Source organism: Bidens hawaiensis, unplaced genomic scaffold (assembly GCF_021521415.1).
Source record: "Bidens hawaiensis isolate Kalapana, Puna unplaced genomic scaffold, B.hawaiensis_p1.1 tig00081873_1, whole genome shotgun sequence".
Taxonomy (NCBI): Eukaryota; Viridiplantae; Streptophyta; class Magnoliopsida; order Asterales; family Asteraceae; genus Bidens; species Bidens hawaiensis.
Window position 1 is genome coordinate 10,045 of NW_027503850.1, and position 19,378 is coordinate 29,422.

Sequence of the window (19,378 nt, forward strand, 5' to 3'; positions counted from 1 at the left end):
GAGTTTTTTAACCAAGGAAAGAAAAAGAAATGAGAGGGAAGGATAAGAAAGGGAAGGGAAATTTTTTTAATTAGGTGTTCTTGAGTTGGAAGGAAATTAAAGGAAATGAAAGGATAACTATGTTAAAAAATAGTTATCCTTAGTAATCATCCCATTTTTGGGAGGATAACTTATTGAGAAAATACATTAATTTAATCATTCCTAACTCCTCCTACTCCTTTCCTTTCCATTATAAAAAAAACTCAAGAACACCCATTTTTTAACTATCCTTAGTTTTCCTTTCCTTTCCCTCATTTAAAAAAACTCAAGAACAGAGCGTAAAGGCTACTGAAAACCAACCATTAGGTGAAATTAAACAACATTAGCAATCTTTGAGAGTTCACACAAAGAGAACGAAGCAGCAATGAGTCTGCATAAAGCGTAAAATAGCAATCAATATATGCATAAACGTGAAGTCAAACTGGATTTTGAATGCTAATCGAGTGTAACGACCCGAGGCTCAGATCTTCGCCATAGCCACAACATAGGTTGCCACGCCAAATAGCGGGGCGTCAACATAGCCTAGACTAAAGATTTAAGCGAGAAACCAAGAACAACATAAGGCAGTAGCCACTTCCGTCACAACTGCAAAACAAGATTAAGTTGGGCTTCTAGTAATAGGATGAGCCTCTATACAAAGCACAGTTTTTTTTATACCAATAAATTAAGAGAGAGAACAAATATAAAAAAGAAAATGGAAAATTCAATTAACGGGGTCTTTATTTCTTAATTTCACATATATCTAAACATGAAATCTTTATTCAGAATGCATATCGACTGTTCGTTGAGCAATACATCACATTACAACTTTACGGGTTGTTGGTAGGAGTAAAGTTCAAGTTTGCACAAGAAGTTTTCTTGCGTAGCAATGATGAACTGAACCCAAGAGTCGAATTCTGTAAATTAAATTCTAGAAAGTTGTCCTCGAACTGAAACGCCCCGATAACAATTGCAGGTTCACTTGTTGCACCACCATCAACAAACGCTAGACACGCCACCTTTTTTGTTATTTTCTTAATGGAGTTAGCGGTGGATACAGTCCACTTCTTCCCATCTGGGAGGATGAAATCGATATTAGGAACTTTCAACCCGATGGTGGAGGTGCTGAAACAAAGGCCAAAGGGCGCGACTGGCTTTGCAGGATGGAGTCGTTTTGTAACCATTGAAAACCTTCTAACGACACCGTTATAAATATCTGTTCTAAGAGTGGTGTAAGGGTCAATTGTACTAAGCTTGGTAGTAGTATTCGTCGGAACATTGATAGATCTATTTTTAATGACAATGCTATTGACACTGATAAAGTATCCAAAAGAATTTTGATGCTTTAACAACGGAGTATAAGAAAGATAACTTCTTATATCGACCTTTGATTGGGGAAGAAGGTAATAAGGACCATTTCCGAAGAATAAAACCCCTCGGGTAGAAGACTTACTAGGAATGCATAATGCTAATGTTTGTTGAGAAAAGTAAGCTGGCAAGGTGTAAGGCGATGAAGAAAATGCCATGACGCCTGAAACATTTGCTGGAAACGATGTAAATAATGAAGGAGTAGCACATGCCGCATTAGGGTTTACACCAACCATTCTACCATCACTTGTGTACAATGTGAAATGGTCATAATTGAGAATGACTTGGTCACATGAACTAGTCACAGGTTCCACCACGTGGATAGGGCATGTAAAGCCCCAATCAAGCACTCCAGAGCAAGAAGGATTCTTATAAGAGTAAGTATAAGTTCGAACATCTTCACACTGGTAAGCTACATATGAAACCGGAGTTGTGCAAACCGTGTTGGAAGGGCAATCGGTTAAATATCTATTCCATTGCACGATGCAGTTGTACCAAATGAAGGGAGCATCGATATCTATAAGGAAGTTTGCAGGCGCCAATGTTGTTGTGATCTTGACACTATACAGAGGCTTAGCAACATCAGTGTGCTTGTTAATAGGAGCTACTATGGAAGTGTATGGTTGAGCATGAGCAATAATAGCTACATGTTCAAGAGAGATAAAGGCTAGAACGATAACGAGTAATTGTAGAAGCAAATACATTTTGTATGTTTGTATATATGTTCTATTTCTAGGCTGTGGTTTTGGAAAGAGCTAGAAAACATATTTATATAGGCATGTCATATATGGGCGTAATTTTTTTATTCTCAATTTTAAAAGGCAATTTGTAATCGGAGCACATAGAATTGTTTGCCAATATTTGTTCTTTTATTTTTTTTGTGTTCATACTTTAGTATACACTTTACGTGTCCAAGGCATAGAGTACATGATGGTATGATACAACCTTGCAAGTTGCAATGTGAGCATTTGATATACTTTTTGGGTTATATAACCATCACTTTATAAGAATAAGTCACAGACCCCTGGAACATGACACAACCTTGCAATGTAAGCTTTTGAACATGGCCCAAGCGGCGGCGTTGTGAGGGGGAGAGAAAGAAAGATTTTACAAAAGAGCAAAATGAAAATGAGCGGCCAATTCGACAATTGGCGTATAGTTTCCTAAGAAACTAACGCACGCCATGCCTTCTGTAACACATGTAACACAGAATGTCCATATGATGATGATCATCATCGTTATGACACACATGTCCGTGTACCTAGCGCTAGCCATTGAGGCAAGCCTAACATGTTTAGTTTTTGATTCATTTTTTACATATTTAACATACACGTGTCATAAATTTACAGGAGTACGTATTGTTCGTAAGGTTGGTTAAGTCTTTTCTAAGTCTATAAATGTGACGTAGAGATTTAGGGAATAATAGAATATGTATGCATTAAGTCCTCCACTTATTTTAGTGGCGTTCATGTTTGGTATACTATGAAGAATCCTAACATAGTTTGTGTAGTATACACGTAGTGCTGTATATTGTCTGGTAGACTTGTAGTTGTAATACTAGATACATATGGTATCTAGTTAATGAGTGATACATTGTTAGTCTTGGCATGTGTTCAAACAAAAAGTCGGGTTGACTGTATCAACGGTCAAAAAGACAAACCAAGAGTGTTAAGTTACTTATAACAAGAATACTTAGACATGCTACAATGTTTCAGTTTGAACAAGAGCTTATCTCGTTTCAAGCTCTATCTCTAAAAGTCTGAATTTGATTTGTGAAAAATTTTACAAGCTCAAATAGGCTAAAGTCGGTATTTTTATAAACAAGATATTTAGATATATATGGGGAAGGACCAAATAAAAAATTCATTTTGCCTAAGAAGTGTAAGAAGTATTAGAAAAATGATACGTGACAACTCTAACGAGCTCCCATTGAACTTGAATCTAGTGGCACGTTGGAACTGTACGTGAAACCGGTGATGGTGAATGCTGGTAGCAAAACTATATATATATAGTCGTTTTCTAGCCGTTTAGGAGATTCTTTTAAAGAAAGTATTAACTCTATTTTTACACTAAATTGACATGCATATTCAACTCTTTTACGTTACAAATATATTTAAACTTTCTTCAACTCTTCTACTCATACTGGAATCGTGAAGAATGAATTCGCTATCAATCGAAGAAAATATGTGGCATTTTATATATATCTTTTTATGTACTTAGACCACATTAATGTCACCGGTTCAACGCGCATAACAAAGAACAACGCGTGAGCTTAACATCTAGTTTTAACTTAACATTAAACATCTTGTACTTTAAAGTATAATCAACCACTAATAAATTGCATATGGGCTAACATGGCTTGAATTATCAATTAGAGAGCAATTGAGCCTACACCGGTATAAGCCATTATGCATTCTAGAATTGTGAAACATAGTACCTAGATTATAAATGCAGTTTTGTGATGTAGAAGCAATGTCAAAAGGGGTGCTATCGAAGTTAAAAAGGAGCTGTGGTGGAGTGTGGAATATTATATTATAATAATTCACAATTAAGGTTGACATTTGGGTATAATGTTTATAGTTCACATTTGGAACATGGTGTATATTAATTATACATGTAGTTGACATGCTTGATTACTTAACAATCTTAATAAAGTTACTGAAGTTTATGCCTTGGACACGTAAAGTGTCCCACTTAGTTAATTTGACCAATTCTTGATCTTGCTTCTCGTTACAAATGGCTTTTCAAATTGGTTCTTTGAGTCCTTGACATACCTATATAAATATTGGATGGATATATCATATATGCTCATTCAAATCTACAGTTTTTAAAATAAACATACATACATACAAAAATGTATTTGCCTCTAAAACTTCTTGTTATAATTCTAGCTTTCATCTTCAATCAACATGAAGCAATCGCTGAGTACGTACCACCATACACTTCCATAGTAGTTCCAGTTAACAAACATATTGATGCTGCTAAGCCTCTCTATAGTGTTCAGATCATGACAGCCTATGTAAACATGCAATACTTGCATGAAAACTTTCTTATAGATATTGATGCTCCCTTCATATGGCACAACTGCATCGTGCAATGGAACATATATCCAGGCAGTTGCCCTAGCAACACGCTTTGTACATCTCCTGTTTCTTGCGAAGAATATGAATGCACAGATGTTCGAACTTCTTACTCTTATAAGAATCCTTCTTGCCATCCAGAAACCAATAGTTCGACGTTACCTGATTGGGGATTCTGTACATGCCCGGTCAATGTGGTAAACCCCTTGACCGGTTCATGTAGCCAAGCCCTTCTCAATTATGACGAATTCACAGTCAACACAAGTGATGGTAGAAACGCTTTTGATGGCTTTTATGGTGCATACCCTAATGCGGCATATGCTCCTTCTTCATCGTTTGCGTCACTTCCTGCAAACGTTTCTGGTATCATGGCATTTTCTACCTCGCCTTACGCCTTCCCAAGATACTTATATGAACCTCTTAAAAAACATTAGCTCTATGTCTTCCAAGCAAGCTGTCTGCCCCTGGGGTTCTGTTCTTTGGAACCGGTCCTTATTACTTTCTTACCCAATCAAATGTCGATGTAAGGAGCTATCTTTCATATACTCCGTTGTTAAAGCATCAAGATTCTTTTGGATACTTTATTAGTGTCAATAGCATTGTAATTAAAAGGAGAACTATCAACGTTCCCGCGAATACCACCACCAGGCTTAGTACAATTGACCCTTACACCACTCTTAGAACAGATAGTTATAGCGGTGTGGTTAGAAGGTTTTCAATGGTTACAAAACGATTGCCTCCTGCAAAGCCTGTCGCACCCTTCGGCCTTTGTTACAATTCCTCCACCACTAGTTTAAGAGTTCCCGATATCGATTTCAGCCTCCCAGATGGGAAGAAGTGGACCGTATCTACAGCTAACTCCATTAAGCAAGTAACAAACGAGGTGGTGTGTCTGGCATTTGTTGATGGTGGTGCAATGAGTGAACCTGCAATCGTGATTGGGACGTTTCAGTTCGAGGACAACTTTCTAGAATTTAATTTAGAGAATTCTACTCTTGGGTTCAGTTCATCATTGCTACGTAAACAAACTTCTTGTGCAAACTTCAATTTTACGCTTATCCACGGTCCTTAAGCTAAAACGAATTGTATAGCTAAACAGTCGACATGCTTTATGAATAAAGATTTCTTGTTTAGATATATGTGAATTCAAGAAATATATAAGCCTCTAATCATGATGTCTCCATGTAAATCATATTAGGTTAGTAACTCGTGTATTAAATGAGTTGAATACATGAACTATTAGATTAAATAAATAGTAATCAAGATTCAAATTATACCGGTGTTTTAACAAACGGATGATTCGCAACTTCATCGTGTAGACATCGTTTAAAAACAAATCAAACGTAACCTGCTTCTCATGAAACTTAGAAAAACGAAAACATTAATCTTATCTTGTGGTTAGAAACAAAAATATCCCCATCTGCTCATTGGGTTCAAGCAGGTCAACAACACTCCAACCACAAGTGACCAAGAACTCACTAAAAACTAACGAGCAACAATGCCCATACAATTTGGGAAAGATAATAGGATTTATATGAAATTACCTCAACTGCTATATAAGAAATTTGGCATGAACACCAGGAACACCATCTTCCTATTTACCAAATTGAATGTTCTGTCATTTCTCTAAGTATACAATCCAAAACCTTGTTGTCTTCCTCCATATGCTTGTGGAGAATTGCATGATTCAGAACATTTCTCAAAAAATACCAAACACGACGAAACACATTGCATGATTCAGAACAAAAGTGTGTCAAAAAAAATAAAAAACTCACTCCGACTGAAACAGTGACTGTTTTCAGATATTGATAACATCAAATCCACAACCGCAACCAAACACATCAAATCCCATCCATAGCAATGATAAGTTGATAACAGCAAATCAAAAGATTAAAATCATAACAGACCTGATTTAGCTTTTAACAAAAGCTCCATATACATTCAATTTTAACTTTTCTTAATTAACTTAAGTCCTAACAGCTGAAAAAAATTGGTTAAAGTAATATCTTCAAGGAACGGGAAATATCATTCGTAAACTTTGTGGTGGATCTAGAACAAAAATTCAGGGGTATACCAAAAGCTTTTTTGAACCTAGGGGCATCGCAGGTGTATCTGAATACATGAAACAGAGAAGGGTTTTCTTTCTTTTTGCACTTCGTCGTGAAAGTTGAGGGGTATCTAATTACTAATGAGTGATACATGGCTAATCTCAGCATGTGTTCGAATGAATAGTCAAGTTGACTATTTCAACGGTCAAAAAGTTAGAGCTTGAGTGTTCATGTGATCCAACACAAACTTATTAATTTGTCCATATGGATGAATTAAGGAAGCTAATAATCTAGAAAATTATACTTCTTTAATTGAAGAGTAGATTTTCGGTTTGGCTTGAGCCGGTTTTATCGATTTTCGGTTTTCCTAATATGATGTAATTGAATTAGTATATAGTTTATATAAAATTGGTTGTGACCAAACCATTTTAGATTAATTAAAAAAGAAATTTCGATGAAAATAGGTTAAGATCCGTTAAAGAGTTGAAAATGTACATTAAAATTTGTTAATCAGACTTCACATGTCGATATGAGATCATATAGATAAATAGATTGAGAATTGACCGATCAGAGTGAAATTTGTGCATTAAGCATGTATGAATTCTTATATTTAAGGATTTTGTCGATTATATGAATTCTAGTTATTATACTTTTATAAATGTTAAACTAGTTTATGTTAGGGATATTTATGGATAGCAAGATTTTTGTGGTCCGGTCATTGTGACCTACACATATATAATTCATTTATATAGACAACAAGATTAGAGTAAGCTAGTGAACGAGCTGGGCCCGTCTGCCCTATCCCGCGCCTCTTGTCTAGGACCTGCTGTCCCAAGTGCAGCATAAGCCAACACATCCAACAATTTACGTAGGTGAGTACGATTATGCTCGATATATGAAGCTCTAACTCGTTTATTAATTATTAACTATCAATTTAGATTCGAGCTTGGGTTTGAGATTGGATAAGATCACCTCGATTCAAATTTTAAAGAGTAGATCTGAAGTGAAACATTAACACTCAAACACTTTGGCTTGTTTACACTCATGGTAGCAATGGATACTGCAACTTGTGCCTATGGCCATGTTTGTAAGCTTATACCGCAAGATTATGACATGTTCCATGGGTTGATGTCTTTTTATAACAAATTCATGGTTATATGACCTCAAAAGGTAAGTTTAACATCAAATAATATTGTACTCTATGCCTTGGACACGTAAAGTGTCCCACTTAATTTGACCATATCTTCACATACCTATATATATATGTTGGATATATGCTCTTTCCAAAAGTAGAATCATACAAAATGCATTTGCTTTTACAACTACTTGTTATAGTTCTAGCTTTCATCTCTCTTGAACATGAAGCTACTACTACTCATGCTCAACCATACACTTCTGTAGTTGCTCCGGTTTTCAAACATACCGATGCTGCTAAGCCTCTTTACAGTGTCCAGGTCCTGATGTCACCCGATCATACCAACCAACTCTCGCATGAAAACTTAATTATAGACATCGATGCTCCCTTCATATGGCACAAGTGCATCGTGCATTTTGATACATATTTTACCCATTGTCCTTCCAACGAGATTTGCACAGATCCCGTTTCTTGTGAAGACTATCAGTGCACAGATGTTCGAACTCTTTACTCTTATAAGAATCCTACTTGCCAGCCAGAAACCAACAGCTCAACATTACCTTATTGGGGATATTGTACATGCCCGGTCAATGTGGTTAACCCTGTGACCGGTTCATGTAGCCAAGGCGATCTCAATAACGACGCTTTCACACTAAGCACAAGTGACGGTAGAATTGTTGGTGTAGATTTTTTTAATTTATATTATGGCACATACCCTAACGCGGTATGTGTTCATTCTTCATCATTAGAGTCCTTTCCTGCTAATGTTTCTGGTGTCATGGCGTTTTCTACCTCAAATTATGCCCTCCCAATAAACTTGTTGGGACCTCTTAAAAATACGTTAGCGCTGTGTTTTCCAAGCAAGCCGTCTGCCCCCGGGGTTCTGTTCTTTGGAACTGGTCCTTATTACCTTCTTCCTCAATCAAACGTCGATGTAAGAAGCTATCTTTCTTATACTCCGTTACTAAAACAACAAGATTCTTTTGGATACTTTATCAGTGTCATTAGCATTGTAATAAAAAAGAGATCTATCGATATTCCAGCAAACACCACTACCAAGCTTAGTACAATTGACCCTTACACCACTCTTAGAACAGACATTTATAACGGTGTGGTTAGGAGGTTTTCCAAGGTTACAAAACGATTACGTCCTGCAAAGCCAGTCGCTCCATTTGGCCTTTGTTTCAGCACCTCCACCACTGGTTTAAAGGTTCCTGATATCGATTTCAACCTCCCGGATGGGAAGAAGTGGACTGTTTCCACATCAAACTCTATCAAGCAGATAACAAACGATGTGGCGTGTCTGGCGTTTGTTGACGGTGGTGCAACAAGTGAACATCCAATTGTTATTGGGACGTTTCAGTTTGAAGACAACTTTCTAGAATTTGATGTACAGAATTCAACTTTTGGGTTCAGTTCATCATTGCTAAGCAAGAAGACTTCTTGCGCAAACTTCAACTTCACCAACAGCCCGTAAACCGATAATGAAATGTATTGTTCAATGCTTGATCTGCTTTCCGAATAAAGAGTTTATGTTAAATATATGTGAATTGAAGAAATAACATGTTTTTATTTTATTTTATTTTATTTTTTCTTCTCTCATTTGTTCTATATATTGATTAGTTAGTTAGTATGAAGTAAACATGTTACATTTTTCATAAACACATATCAAACATGTTATATTTTATACGAACACATATGAAGCATATCACACAGAATTAGAAAACATGGTTTAATATTAAAACATAACAGTATATAGACGATAATGGTACAGGACCCAAAACAACACTGATCAATCAACCAAACAACTGGAACATGATTTACATGAGTTCAGTAATTATCATCATCATACTCAGTAAATCTCACCAATAGCAAAGCTATGATAGAGTCTGAGGAGGGTAAGATGTAAACAGTCTTACCTCTACCCCTCAGGAATAGAGAGGCTGCTTCCGGTGATACCCCGACTCAATAGTAGTTTTGCATCAAACCTTGGACATAAAGACACATAACACCCAACCATTGGGACACCTGCTGATTGGTGCATGTACCTTTGTCTTTCGGCAATTAGTGCCACCACATGATGCCTGATTAACATTCCACCACTTTGAACGTTATTTTCACAAAATTAGTAAAATAACGTCAAACTTAGCGCAGTTTCACTTTTGCCCACCCGAGGGCCCATACATATATACATTATATGAGCGCACCGCAAACTCATATATACATTATATGAGTTTAGTAAAATTTTCTTATTTAATACGATCAATTCGAAATGAACATACATATACATGGAGATTGGATATATATATTTTCCTTATATTATAAAGCAAGTCATTTTCAGATCCAGCCACATCTTGTGCGGGTTTTCTACTAGTAGAGAATAATACAATATAGAAGATTAAATGAATTTACCTTTTCCAAGGCGTGTTCCTTGTGTGTCTTCACCATGAATCCATGATGTAGTTCTTGAAGAAATCACCAAAGAAACTAGAGAGAAACCAGAAGAGCCATACAGAGAAACTAGACAGATAAACTAGACGAATTTCATATTTCATTCATAATTTAAGACAAGAACTTCATGGCTAATTATATAGCCTACAACTAGACCAAAGAATCGATTGTTAAAAGACCCACTACCACCACTAGCCCACTAACACACTATATTATGACTAAATTAAGAGACATGAAATAAAAGACAAACCAAATACTAAACACAATAAGAAAGACATAATTGGTTGACCCACACTTATAACTATTATCACGCACATTATGATCATGCATAACTCAATAAAATGCAGAAGGAAAAATAAATATAATATAAAGTTTAGAGGATAGTAGAACAAGTTGAAAATTTTAAATAAATAAATAAATTTAAAAAAGACTTATATAATGTTTATAAAATAATTTCATATAACGTTTGTAAACTAGAAAATATATTATGAAGGAAATTTTATTTTTTTGGATCTCGTAGAATTCTTTGGTAATTTTTTCTTTTAAAAGAAATTATTATTTATTTTTAGATTTTGTTTGATATGTCGGTATTATTATATAAAATTCTTTTTTGTTTCATGGTTCATCGGTAATCCCTCGATAATCCCTTATTTTTGTTTTTAATTTCATGGTTTTATCGGTAATCTATTGGTAACCATCAATAAAGTTTTCGGTCTAGTAATAATCCATTCGTGATTACTAAGGAGTCGATGCAACAATCGTTTGACTGGAGCGGGTGTCTTCGATTATTATTATTCCTATTATGCGGAGTTGACTATATAATTTGAGTTGTTTAAACTTTAAACCCATACTACGTACTATACTAGCAAAGGATACATAGAACTATTTACTCAACTTGTTTATATGGCCATGCTCAAAAGCTTATTGCGCAAGATTGTGTCATGTTCCATGCGGTGATGGGTCGATACCTAGAATAATTTAATCAACTGGTGCAAGTGGCCATGTTCGAAATTTTACATAACAAGAATTTGTCATGTTCCATGGGTCGATGACCTTTTCTGGTAAACTCATGGTTATATGACTCAAGCTAATCAAACAAAAAACTGTTCTTTCAATAACTTTAAAATTAAAATTAATGTACTTTATGCCTTGGACACGTAAAGCGTCCCACTTAATTTGACCACAACTTGGACACTAATAACTAATGTACTCTTATGACTATTCTTTGTTCTAACAGTAAACCAGGTAATCAAATTTCTTTTCTGCTTCCAAAAATAATGAAAATATAAAACTATAAACATAGCAAAGTAAAGTTTAAGGTTTATTGACATGCCTATATAGACCTGATGAATGCTCTTTCCTAAACTATAAAGTCGAGAAACAGAACATACAAAATGTATTTGATTCTACAACTACTCATTATCGTTCTAGCCTTCGTCTCATTTGAACATGAAGCGACTACTTATGCTCAATCATACACTTCCGTGGTAGCTCCGGTTCACAAACATGTCGATGCTACTAAACCTCTCTATAGTGTTCAAATTACAACGTTTCCTGTAAACGTGCCAGACCCTCGTGAAAACTTCCTTATAGACATCGATGCTCCCCTCATATGGCACGAATGCATCGTGCAATGGAACATGCATCCCGGTAGCTGCCCTTCCGAAACACGCTGCACATCTTGTGTATCGTGCGAAGAATATGAATGCACACATGTTCGAACTTCTTACACTTATAAGGATCCTTCTTGCCTGCCAGAAACCAATATCAGCACTACGATGCCTGGTAATTGGATATACTGTACATGCCCGGTCAACGTGGTTAACCCTGTGACTGGTTCGTGCGGCCAAGCCCTTCTCAACTACGACGAATTCTATTTGAACACAAGTGATGGTAGAAATGTTTTTACCATCAACATTTGCGTCATTTCCTGCAAATGTTACTGGTGTTATGGGATTTTCTTCCTCGCCATACACTCTCCCGTTCAACATGTATTACCTTGTTAGAAATACATTTGCTCTTTGTCTTCCGAGCAAGCCATCTGCCACTGGGGTTCTATTCTTTGGACATGGTCCTTATTATCTTCTTCCCCAATCTAATGTCGATGTAAGGAGTTATCTTTCTTATACTCCATTGTTAAAGCATCCAGATTCTTTTGGATATTATATCAGTGTCAATAGCATTGTAATTAAAAAAAGATCTATCGACGTCCCCGTGAATACCACTACGAATCTTAGTTCAATTGACCCTTACACCACTCTTAGAACAGATATTTATAATCGTGTGGTTAGGAGGTTTTCCATGGTTACAAAACGATTACGTCCTACAAAGCCAGTCGCACCCTTCAGCCTTTGTTACAATACCTCCACCTCTGGTTTAAAAGTTCCTGATATCGATTTTAGCCTCCCGGATGGGAAGAAGTGGACTGTATCCACAACTAACTCTATTAAGCAAGTAACAAGCGATGTGGCGTGTTTGGCATTTGTTAATGGTGGTGCAATGAGTGAACATCCAATCGTGATTGGGACTTTTCAGTTCGAGGACAACTTTCTTGAATTTGATCTTGAGAATTCAACTTTTGGGTTCAGTTTATCGTTGCTACGTAAGCAGACTTCTTGTGCAAACTTCAACTTGACGCTTATCAATAGCCCTTCGTAAAGCTAAGATGAAATCTATTGCTCAATAGTAATATGCTATTCGAATAAGGATTTCTTGTTTACATGTGATGTCTATGAATTGAATAACACCCTGTAACATCCTAAATATTATAATGTTAAATAAAGAAAGTTACGTTTAGTGATTTCGCGTTATTAATTAAATTAATATCGAGTAAATAACGGATCATGGACTTAGATTAATTAAGATGGGTTAAATGAGAATGGGCCTTAGGTCCATGGGCTTTAAGGGATATAAATATCCCCTAAACCACCATAAAACCCTAAACCTCATTTCATTCCATCTTAATCTCTACACTCAAAAACACACACATACACTTACACATATATACGGCCGAGAGAGAGAGTGAGATCCAAGGCCAAGTAAACGAGATTCTTGATAGATCCTTCATTTCGCAAGATAAACACAAGATCTATGGTCCGTGACTAAGCCAAACAAACACGAAAATGTACGTTTTGATCTTAAGGTTTACGTTTTTTATAAACGTTTAGCATTGAAACTTAGAACGAGAGTGTATCGGGTATAAACGAAACATAAAGTTGTAAACTTGATGATAAATACGAGTGTAATGAACCCGAAAATGGAAACGGCTCGGTTAATGAACCCTTAACACTAGTATTGAACGTTTTTGAACTTAAAGGTCCAAACTTTACGTGTTTTCGGGTCAAACCATATCCAAAAAGCGACCATAGGATTGATCGCGAGTTGGTTAAATATCGTATCCAAGAGTTTCACGTTAAAACGATGATGATTTTAGGGATTAAGGATGAACAGCGGGGCTGCTGCACAACTTCGCCTGCAAGCAAGTTCGCTTGCAAGCAAGTTCGCCTAACTGGACAACTTCGCCTGGCATAAGTTCGCCCTTGACAACTTCGCCTGGCATAAGTTCGCTTAAGGTGTAACTTCGCCAAGTTAACTTCGCCTGGTGTTAAGTTCGCTTAATGTTAAGTTCGCTTACAGTAAGTTCGCTTAATGTTAAGTTCGCTTATTGTTAAGTTCGCTTAATGACAAGTTCGCTTGAGTTAGCAAATTAGAAAATAAATGAAAAACCTAATGAAAAATGTGTTTAGACAGTTAATGGAAATAAAATTTTTCCAAGCTGACCTGGCAGCTCGACCCCAGCCAGGGGCTCTGCCCCTTGGACCCTGATAGGGGCTGCCGCCCCTAGACCCCGCTGCCCCCCGGACCCCCGTTCGTTGTGGGTTATATAAACATAGAAATACTATACGAGTGGTAGTAGTTAATTGATACATGTAAATATTATACAGTTAGCCGTGCACAGCTCAAGAAGGGAATAACGATTAACGGAGAGCGTAACAGGATTCAGGTGAGTTTCTAGCCCCATTTACGTGTTATGTTTTCGGGGCTGTGTGCATACTAAATATGTTTGTTAATACGCTTATCCTAAGAGATAAGTGTATGCCTTATGTGAATAATGTGAATTGTATGAATGATTGCTTGATGGTACGTGAACGATCTTCGGATATTGCACGTGCTGTCAGGTTGTAACGCTATGTATAAGGTAAGCATGATATGTATGCTTATATGTATGAATGTGATAAAGTTAATAAAAGAAGGAAATGATGGTTGTATGGTTGTATGGTTACGAAGAGGGTACCGGGCGCTAATAATACTCGAGGTATGATGTATGGTTGTATGGTAACGAAGAGGGAATCGAACCCTACTAATATTCGAGAACTAGGGAACCGAACCCTACTAATATTCGAGGAAAGAGGGTACCGAGCCCTAATAATACCGAGGAAAGAGGGTACCGAGCCCTAATAATACTCGAGGAAGGAGGGTACCGAGCCCTAATAATACTCGAGGAAGGAGGGTACCGAGCCCTAATAATACTCGAGGAATGTAGGGCGTAATGCTCGAGGAATGTAGGAATGTATCGGAAGACTCAAGACGTTTAAGTTTAACGTTTTGTTTATTTTGAAAGACAAGATGTTGTTTTAAGACAAGATGTGTTTTGTTATGAAATGTTTTATGAAAATTTTTATATTCCGCGAATGTTTTAATTAACTCTGATATTAGAACTGCGTTTATGAGTAAATCCAACACGAAAGTAGGGCTACCGGTAACGGGGCCTTACACACCCTGTATCGAATTCTCCATGATTTTTACATTTGTTCTCTTTGACTTAATTTGCTAGTATGAACTAAATGTACTATTGAGTTCTTGTTATATTAAATTAGTGTAGATAACACAACTATTTGAGCAACCAAGCTATTTGAATATGTTTATTTATAAAACATATATAAAGTAAATTATGGTGTTGAGTTGATACAAATCTAAACTTAGATGCGAAACCTATCAAAACCCACCCACAACCCAACAGAGCTTCACCGATGGATTCTCGTCAGTGATGACTTTCACTAAGGACCGAGCATTCTGTCGATGATGCCCCATTTCTCTTGCAGTGAAAACCTTGTATTGCCAAACCAGAACATACATGGAATAGGCTAATTTTAATTACAAAATGCATATTAAAACAGTTTTCAGATGTTAAATGATGAAAAAAATTTAAAGAAGGAATTTTGATGAAAATTGGCTAAGAAGGGACGGAGTGGGAGCCAGAGAAGGGTGAGAAAACCCCGGTACGAGATGGGAATACCACCCCTCGGTTTCCAGACCCATTTTCATCGAAAATCGGGCAGTATAAGCTATTTATCTTGGGTTTTGAGTAAATACAACAAGGAGAAGGAGGAAGCTGTCCCCCCACCCCAAATAATAATAATAATAGTTTAATTAAATGGGAGGAACCGGGTAATAGGATGACTTCGTGTGCTCTAAGACAGTTTAGTCAGTTTCAAATCTAAAGGACGTGTGTCTATGAGATTATGGAAATCAAAAGATTGCGAACTAATCGATAAGAAATGAAATTTGTGTATTAAGCATGTACGGATGCAGTTATATTAGAAAATATTATTATATTTATATAGATAGTAGGCTTGTTTATGCTCTTAAGTCTAATCATTCGGCATATAGACTTGGACTCGATCTAGCTCGTTTATTAAGTGTGTTTCGGTTTAGGCTCGAGCTTGGGTAAAAAATTATGTAAGCTTAGTTTAACTGGTGCAAGTGGCCTATGTTTGAAAGCTTACACAACAAGAACTTGTCATGTTCCATGGGTCAATGACCTTTCCTTGTAAATTCATGGCTATATGAATCTAAAAATAATCAAACAAAAAGCTGTCCTTACAATAAGTTTCAAACAAAAAACTAATGTATTTTATACCTTGGACACGTAAAGTGTCCCTCTTAATTTGACCACATCTTGGACACAAAAAACTAATTTACTTTATGCCCAAAATTTCTTACAAGTCATCCCCATATAATTAAATTTCTTTCTCGTTCCAAAAATAATAATAAAAAAAATATAAAACAACAAACATAGCAAAGTAAAGTTTAAGGTTTATTGGCATGCCTATATAGATCTGATGGATGCTCTTTCCTAAACTACAGTTGGAAAACAGAACATACAAAATGTATTTGATTCCACAACTACTCATTATCGTTCTAGCCTTCATCGTATTTGAACATGAAGCTATTATTGCTTATGCTTCAGTAGTAGCTTCAGTTCACAAACATACGGATGCTGCTAAACCACTCTATAGTGTTAGGGTCATGACATGGCCAGTAAACGTGCAAGATGCAAATGAAAACTTCCTAATAGACTTCGATGCTCCCCTCATATGGCACGAGTGCATTGCGCAATGGAACATGCATGATAACCAGGGGCGGACCCAATATGTAGAGAAGGGGGGCGGCCGCCCACCTTAAAATTTTATCTTCTTTGTATACATATGTGAAATATTTTAACCGCCTCCCATGAAATTTTGACACTGCCCCATAAACCACTAGGAATCTAAGTGAAAAGAGAAAACAAATTTATAAATTTTAAAGCTTTTTTCAACTTGTTAATGTCTGTTACAAAACCTGCAACTAAATGGGTGGTGATGGATGAAGAAGAAGAGAGAGAAAGATGTAGTTCATTTGTATTCTTTTCTATTAATCTATATTTTTCTTTTAACATCGTACAAAGTGCTCCTCTAGTTTGTGTAATTTACATTTTTCACCCAGTAAAATTGTAAAATTCAAAACTAATACTTCTCTTATAGCATATTTATTCTTTGATAATGTGTATAATTTGATGTTATAAACTTTTTGTTCATTTTCATTATGTCACACAAAAGTATTAAACTTATGTGTGTTAGTATGTATTCGTTAATTAATAATCTATAGAGCGGTTGTATATTCGTATTCTTTATTATACTATAAAGAATAGGTTCTAAAATATTAAAATCTGTAGGAAGTAATGTACCGATATTGTATTTCTATTATTGATATCTAATGATGACTAGTTTTATTACGTACTTAAAAAAATTTAATTTAGTATTATTATTTTTATTTTATTACCCGAACTAATCCGAGATTTGTTTACCATTAAAGATATACAACCGACTCCTAAAAATTTCCGACCCCCAAGAAAAAATTTTCTGGGTCTGCCACTGATGATAACTGCCCTTTCAACACGCGCTGCACATCTTCTGTATCTTGTGAAGAATATGAATGCACACATGTTCGAACTTCTTACACTTATAAGAATCCTTCTTGCCCTCCGGAAACTAATTTCAGCACTACGATGCCTGGTAATTGGATATACTGTACATGCCCAGTCAATGTGGTTAACCCCGTGACTGGCTTGTGCAGCCAAGCCCTTCTCAACTATGACGAAATAAATTTGAACACTAGTGATGGTAGAAATGTTTTTTCCGGGTTGTTTGGTGCAGACCCTAATGCGGCATGTGCTCCTTCTTCATCATTTGCATCATTTCCTGCAAATGTTACCGGGGTCATGGGATTTTCTTCCTCGCCTTATGCACTCCCATTTAACATATATGAACCTCTTAGAAATAAATTTGCTCTTTGTCTTCCAAGCAAGCCGTCTGCCACTGGGGTTGTATTCTTTGGACCTGGTCCGTATTACCTTCTTCCCCAATCTAATGTCGATGTAAGGAGCTATCTTTCTTATACTCCATTGTTAAAGCATCCAGATTCTTTTGGATATTATATCAACGTCAATAGCATTGTAATTAAAAAAAGATCTATCGACGTCCCCGTGAATACCACTACCAAGCTTAGTACTACTGATCCTTACACCACTCTTAGAACAGATATTTATAATCGTGTGGTTAGGAGGTTTTCCATGGTTACAAAACGATTACGTCCTACAAAGCCAGTCGCACCCTTCAGCCTTTGTTACAACACCTCCACCACTGGTTTAAAAGTTCCTGATATTGATTTTAGCCTCCCTGATGGGAAGAAGTACGTGGACTTTATCCACAACTAACTCTATTAAGCAAGTAACAAGCGAGGTGTCATGTTTGGCATTTGTTGACGGTGGTGCAACGATTGAACCACCAATCGTGATTGGGTCGTTTCAGTTTGAGGACAACTTTCTTGAATTTGACCTAGAGAATTCGACTTTGGGGTTCAGTTCATCGTTGCTACGTAAGCAAACTTCTTGTGCAAACTTCAACTTTACGCTTATCAAAAGCTCTTTATAAAGCTATGACGAAATGCATTGCTCTACAATGTGCTTTCCAAATAAATAACTCTTGTTTACATATATGTGAATTTAAATATAATTAACCCTTCAGACGTATTCTCCATGATTCATTACATCTGTCCTGTATGACATAACTTGTTAATTTCATCCCTATAGATGTTAAGACAAATTTTATATTTTTATAAAATATGTAAATTCTTAAAGACATTGATATCTTAATTATTGGTCAGCTTCTAACTTTGACATCTACCCCATTGCATTCCATCAGTGTCACGATTTCTACTTTTGATCACAATGAGTTAAAATGGGTTTGTCATAATAGTCCATAAGGAATTTTAATGGATCCTAGATCGATACCCATCTTCATAATAGTCCATAAGGAACTTTAATGGATCCTAGGTCGATACCCATTTTCAGTAGGATCGGGTTTGCCATTTAAAAGGGGGTGACGGCGCAGCTTGTTGCCCGCTTACCTGCCTCTCTGTTGTAACCAGATCCTTTTTCTTATTATTAAAATAGTTATGGTACAAACCCAACCACCTTATTTATTATGTAACGCTATTTCTCTACCAAATATCATATTCACCTTCATTGGGCATTTTTTTTATATACGTTGGCCATGCTTGCCTGACCATGAATCGATCACTTGACCAACCAATTATAATACAGTGATTAGGTTTGACCTAACGTGATATATTACGTCAATAGTCATAATAATAAGCCATGATGTCAAAACTAATATCAATAATAACTTAATGTATAACAAAGAGGTAAGATTTTGTTTCTTATTAATTATTTTATAAAATGTGCAAAAAGACACAAATGCACATCATTTAACTGTAAAAAATCAACGGGTTAATGAAGTACGTGGATGAAAATGGCAATACTTTGAAAGTACCACATGGCCCAAATGCAAGAAACTTTTTGAAGAGGTATGTACCCGCCTCAACACCGAGCAAGGCGGGTCAACCCACAAGATAAAGACATTATGAGGGCACAAAACCAAAACCTATGCGCATGGCGC

At 36.3% G+C, this 19,378-nt stretch overlaps 2 protein-coding genes and 3 pseudogenes across 2 annotated transcripts; 4 read left to right on the forward strand and 1 right to left on the reverse strand.

The window, feature by feature from the left end:
- Window positions 1-848: 848 nt before the first annotated feature.
- LOC143607408 (putative aspartic proteinase GIP2) lies at window positions 849-2,090 on the reverse strand. The gene has a single exon (XM_077082863.1). It carries the CDS (start codon window positions 2,088-2,090, stop codon window positions 849-851), a length of 1,242 nt encoding a protein of 413 aa, XP_076938978.1.
- A 2,150-nt stretch (window positions 2,091-4,240) lies between these two features.
- Window positions 4,241-5,663, forward strand: LOC143607406 (chitinase CLP-like; annotated as a pseudogene).
- Window positions 5,664-7,321: 1,658 nt separating this feature from the next.
- LOC143607407 (gamma conglutin 1-like) lies at window positions 7,322-9,181 on the forward strand. The gene has a single exon (XM_077082862.1). It carries the CDS (start codon window positions 7,789-7,791, stop codon window positions 9,124-9,126), a length of 1,338 nt encoding a protein of 445 aa, XP_076938977.1. The 5' UTR covers window positions 7,322-7,788; the 3' UTR covers window positions 9,127-9,181.
- Window positions 9,182-10,204: 1,023 nt separating this feature from the next.
- LOC143607404 (chitinase CLP-like) lies at window positions 10,205-12,758 on the forward strand (annotated as a pseudogene).
- Window positions 12,759-16,268: 3,510 nt separating this feature from the next.
- On the forward strand, window positions 16,269-18,352 carry LOC143607405 (chitinase CLP-like; annotated as a pseudogene).
- The last annotated feature ends 1,026 nt before the right edge of the window (window positions 18,353-19,378 follow it).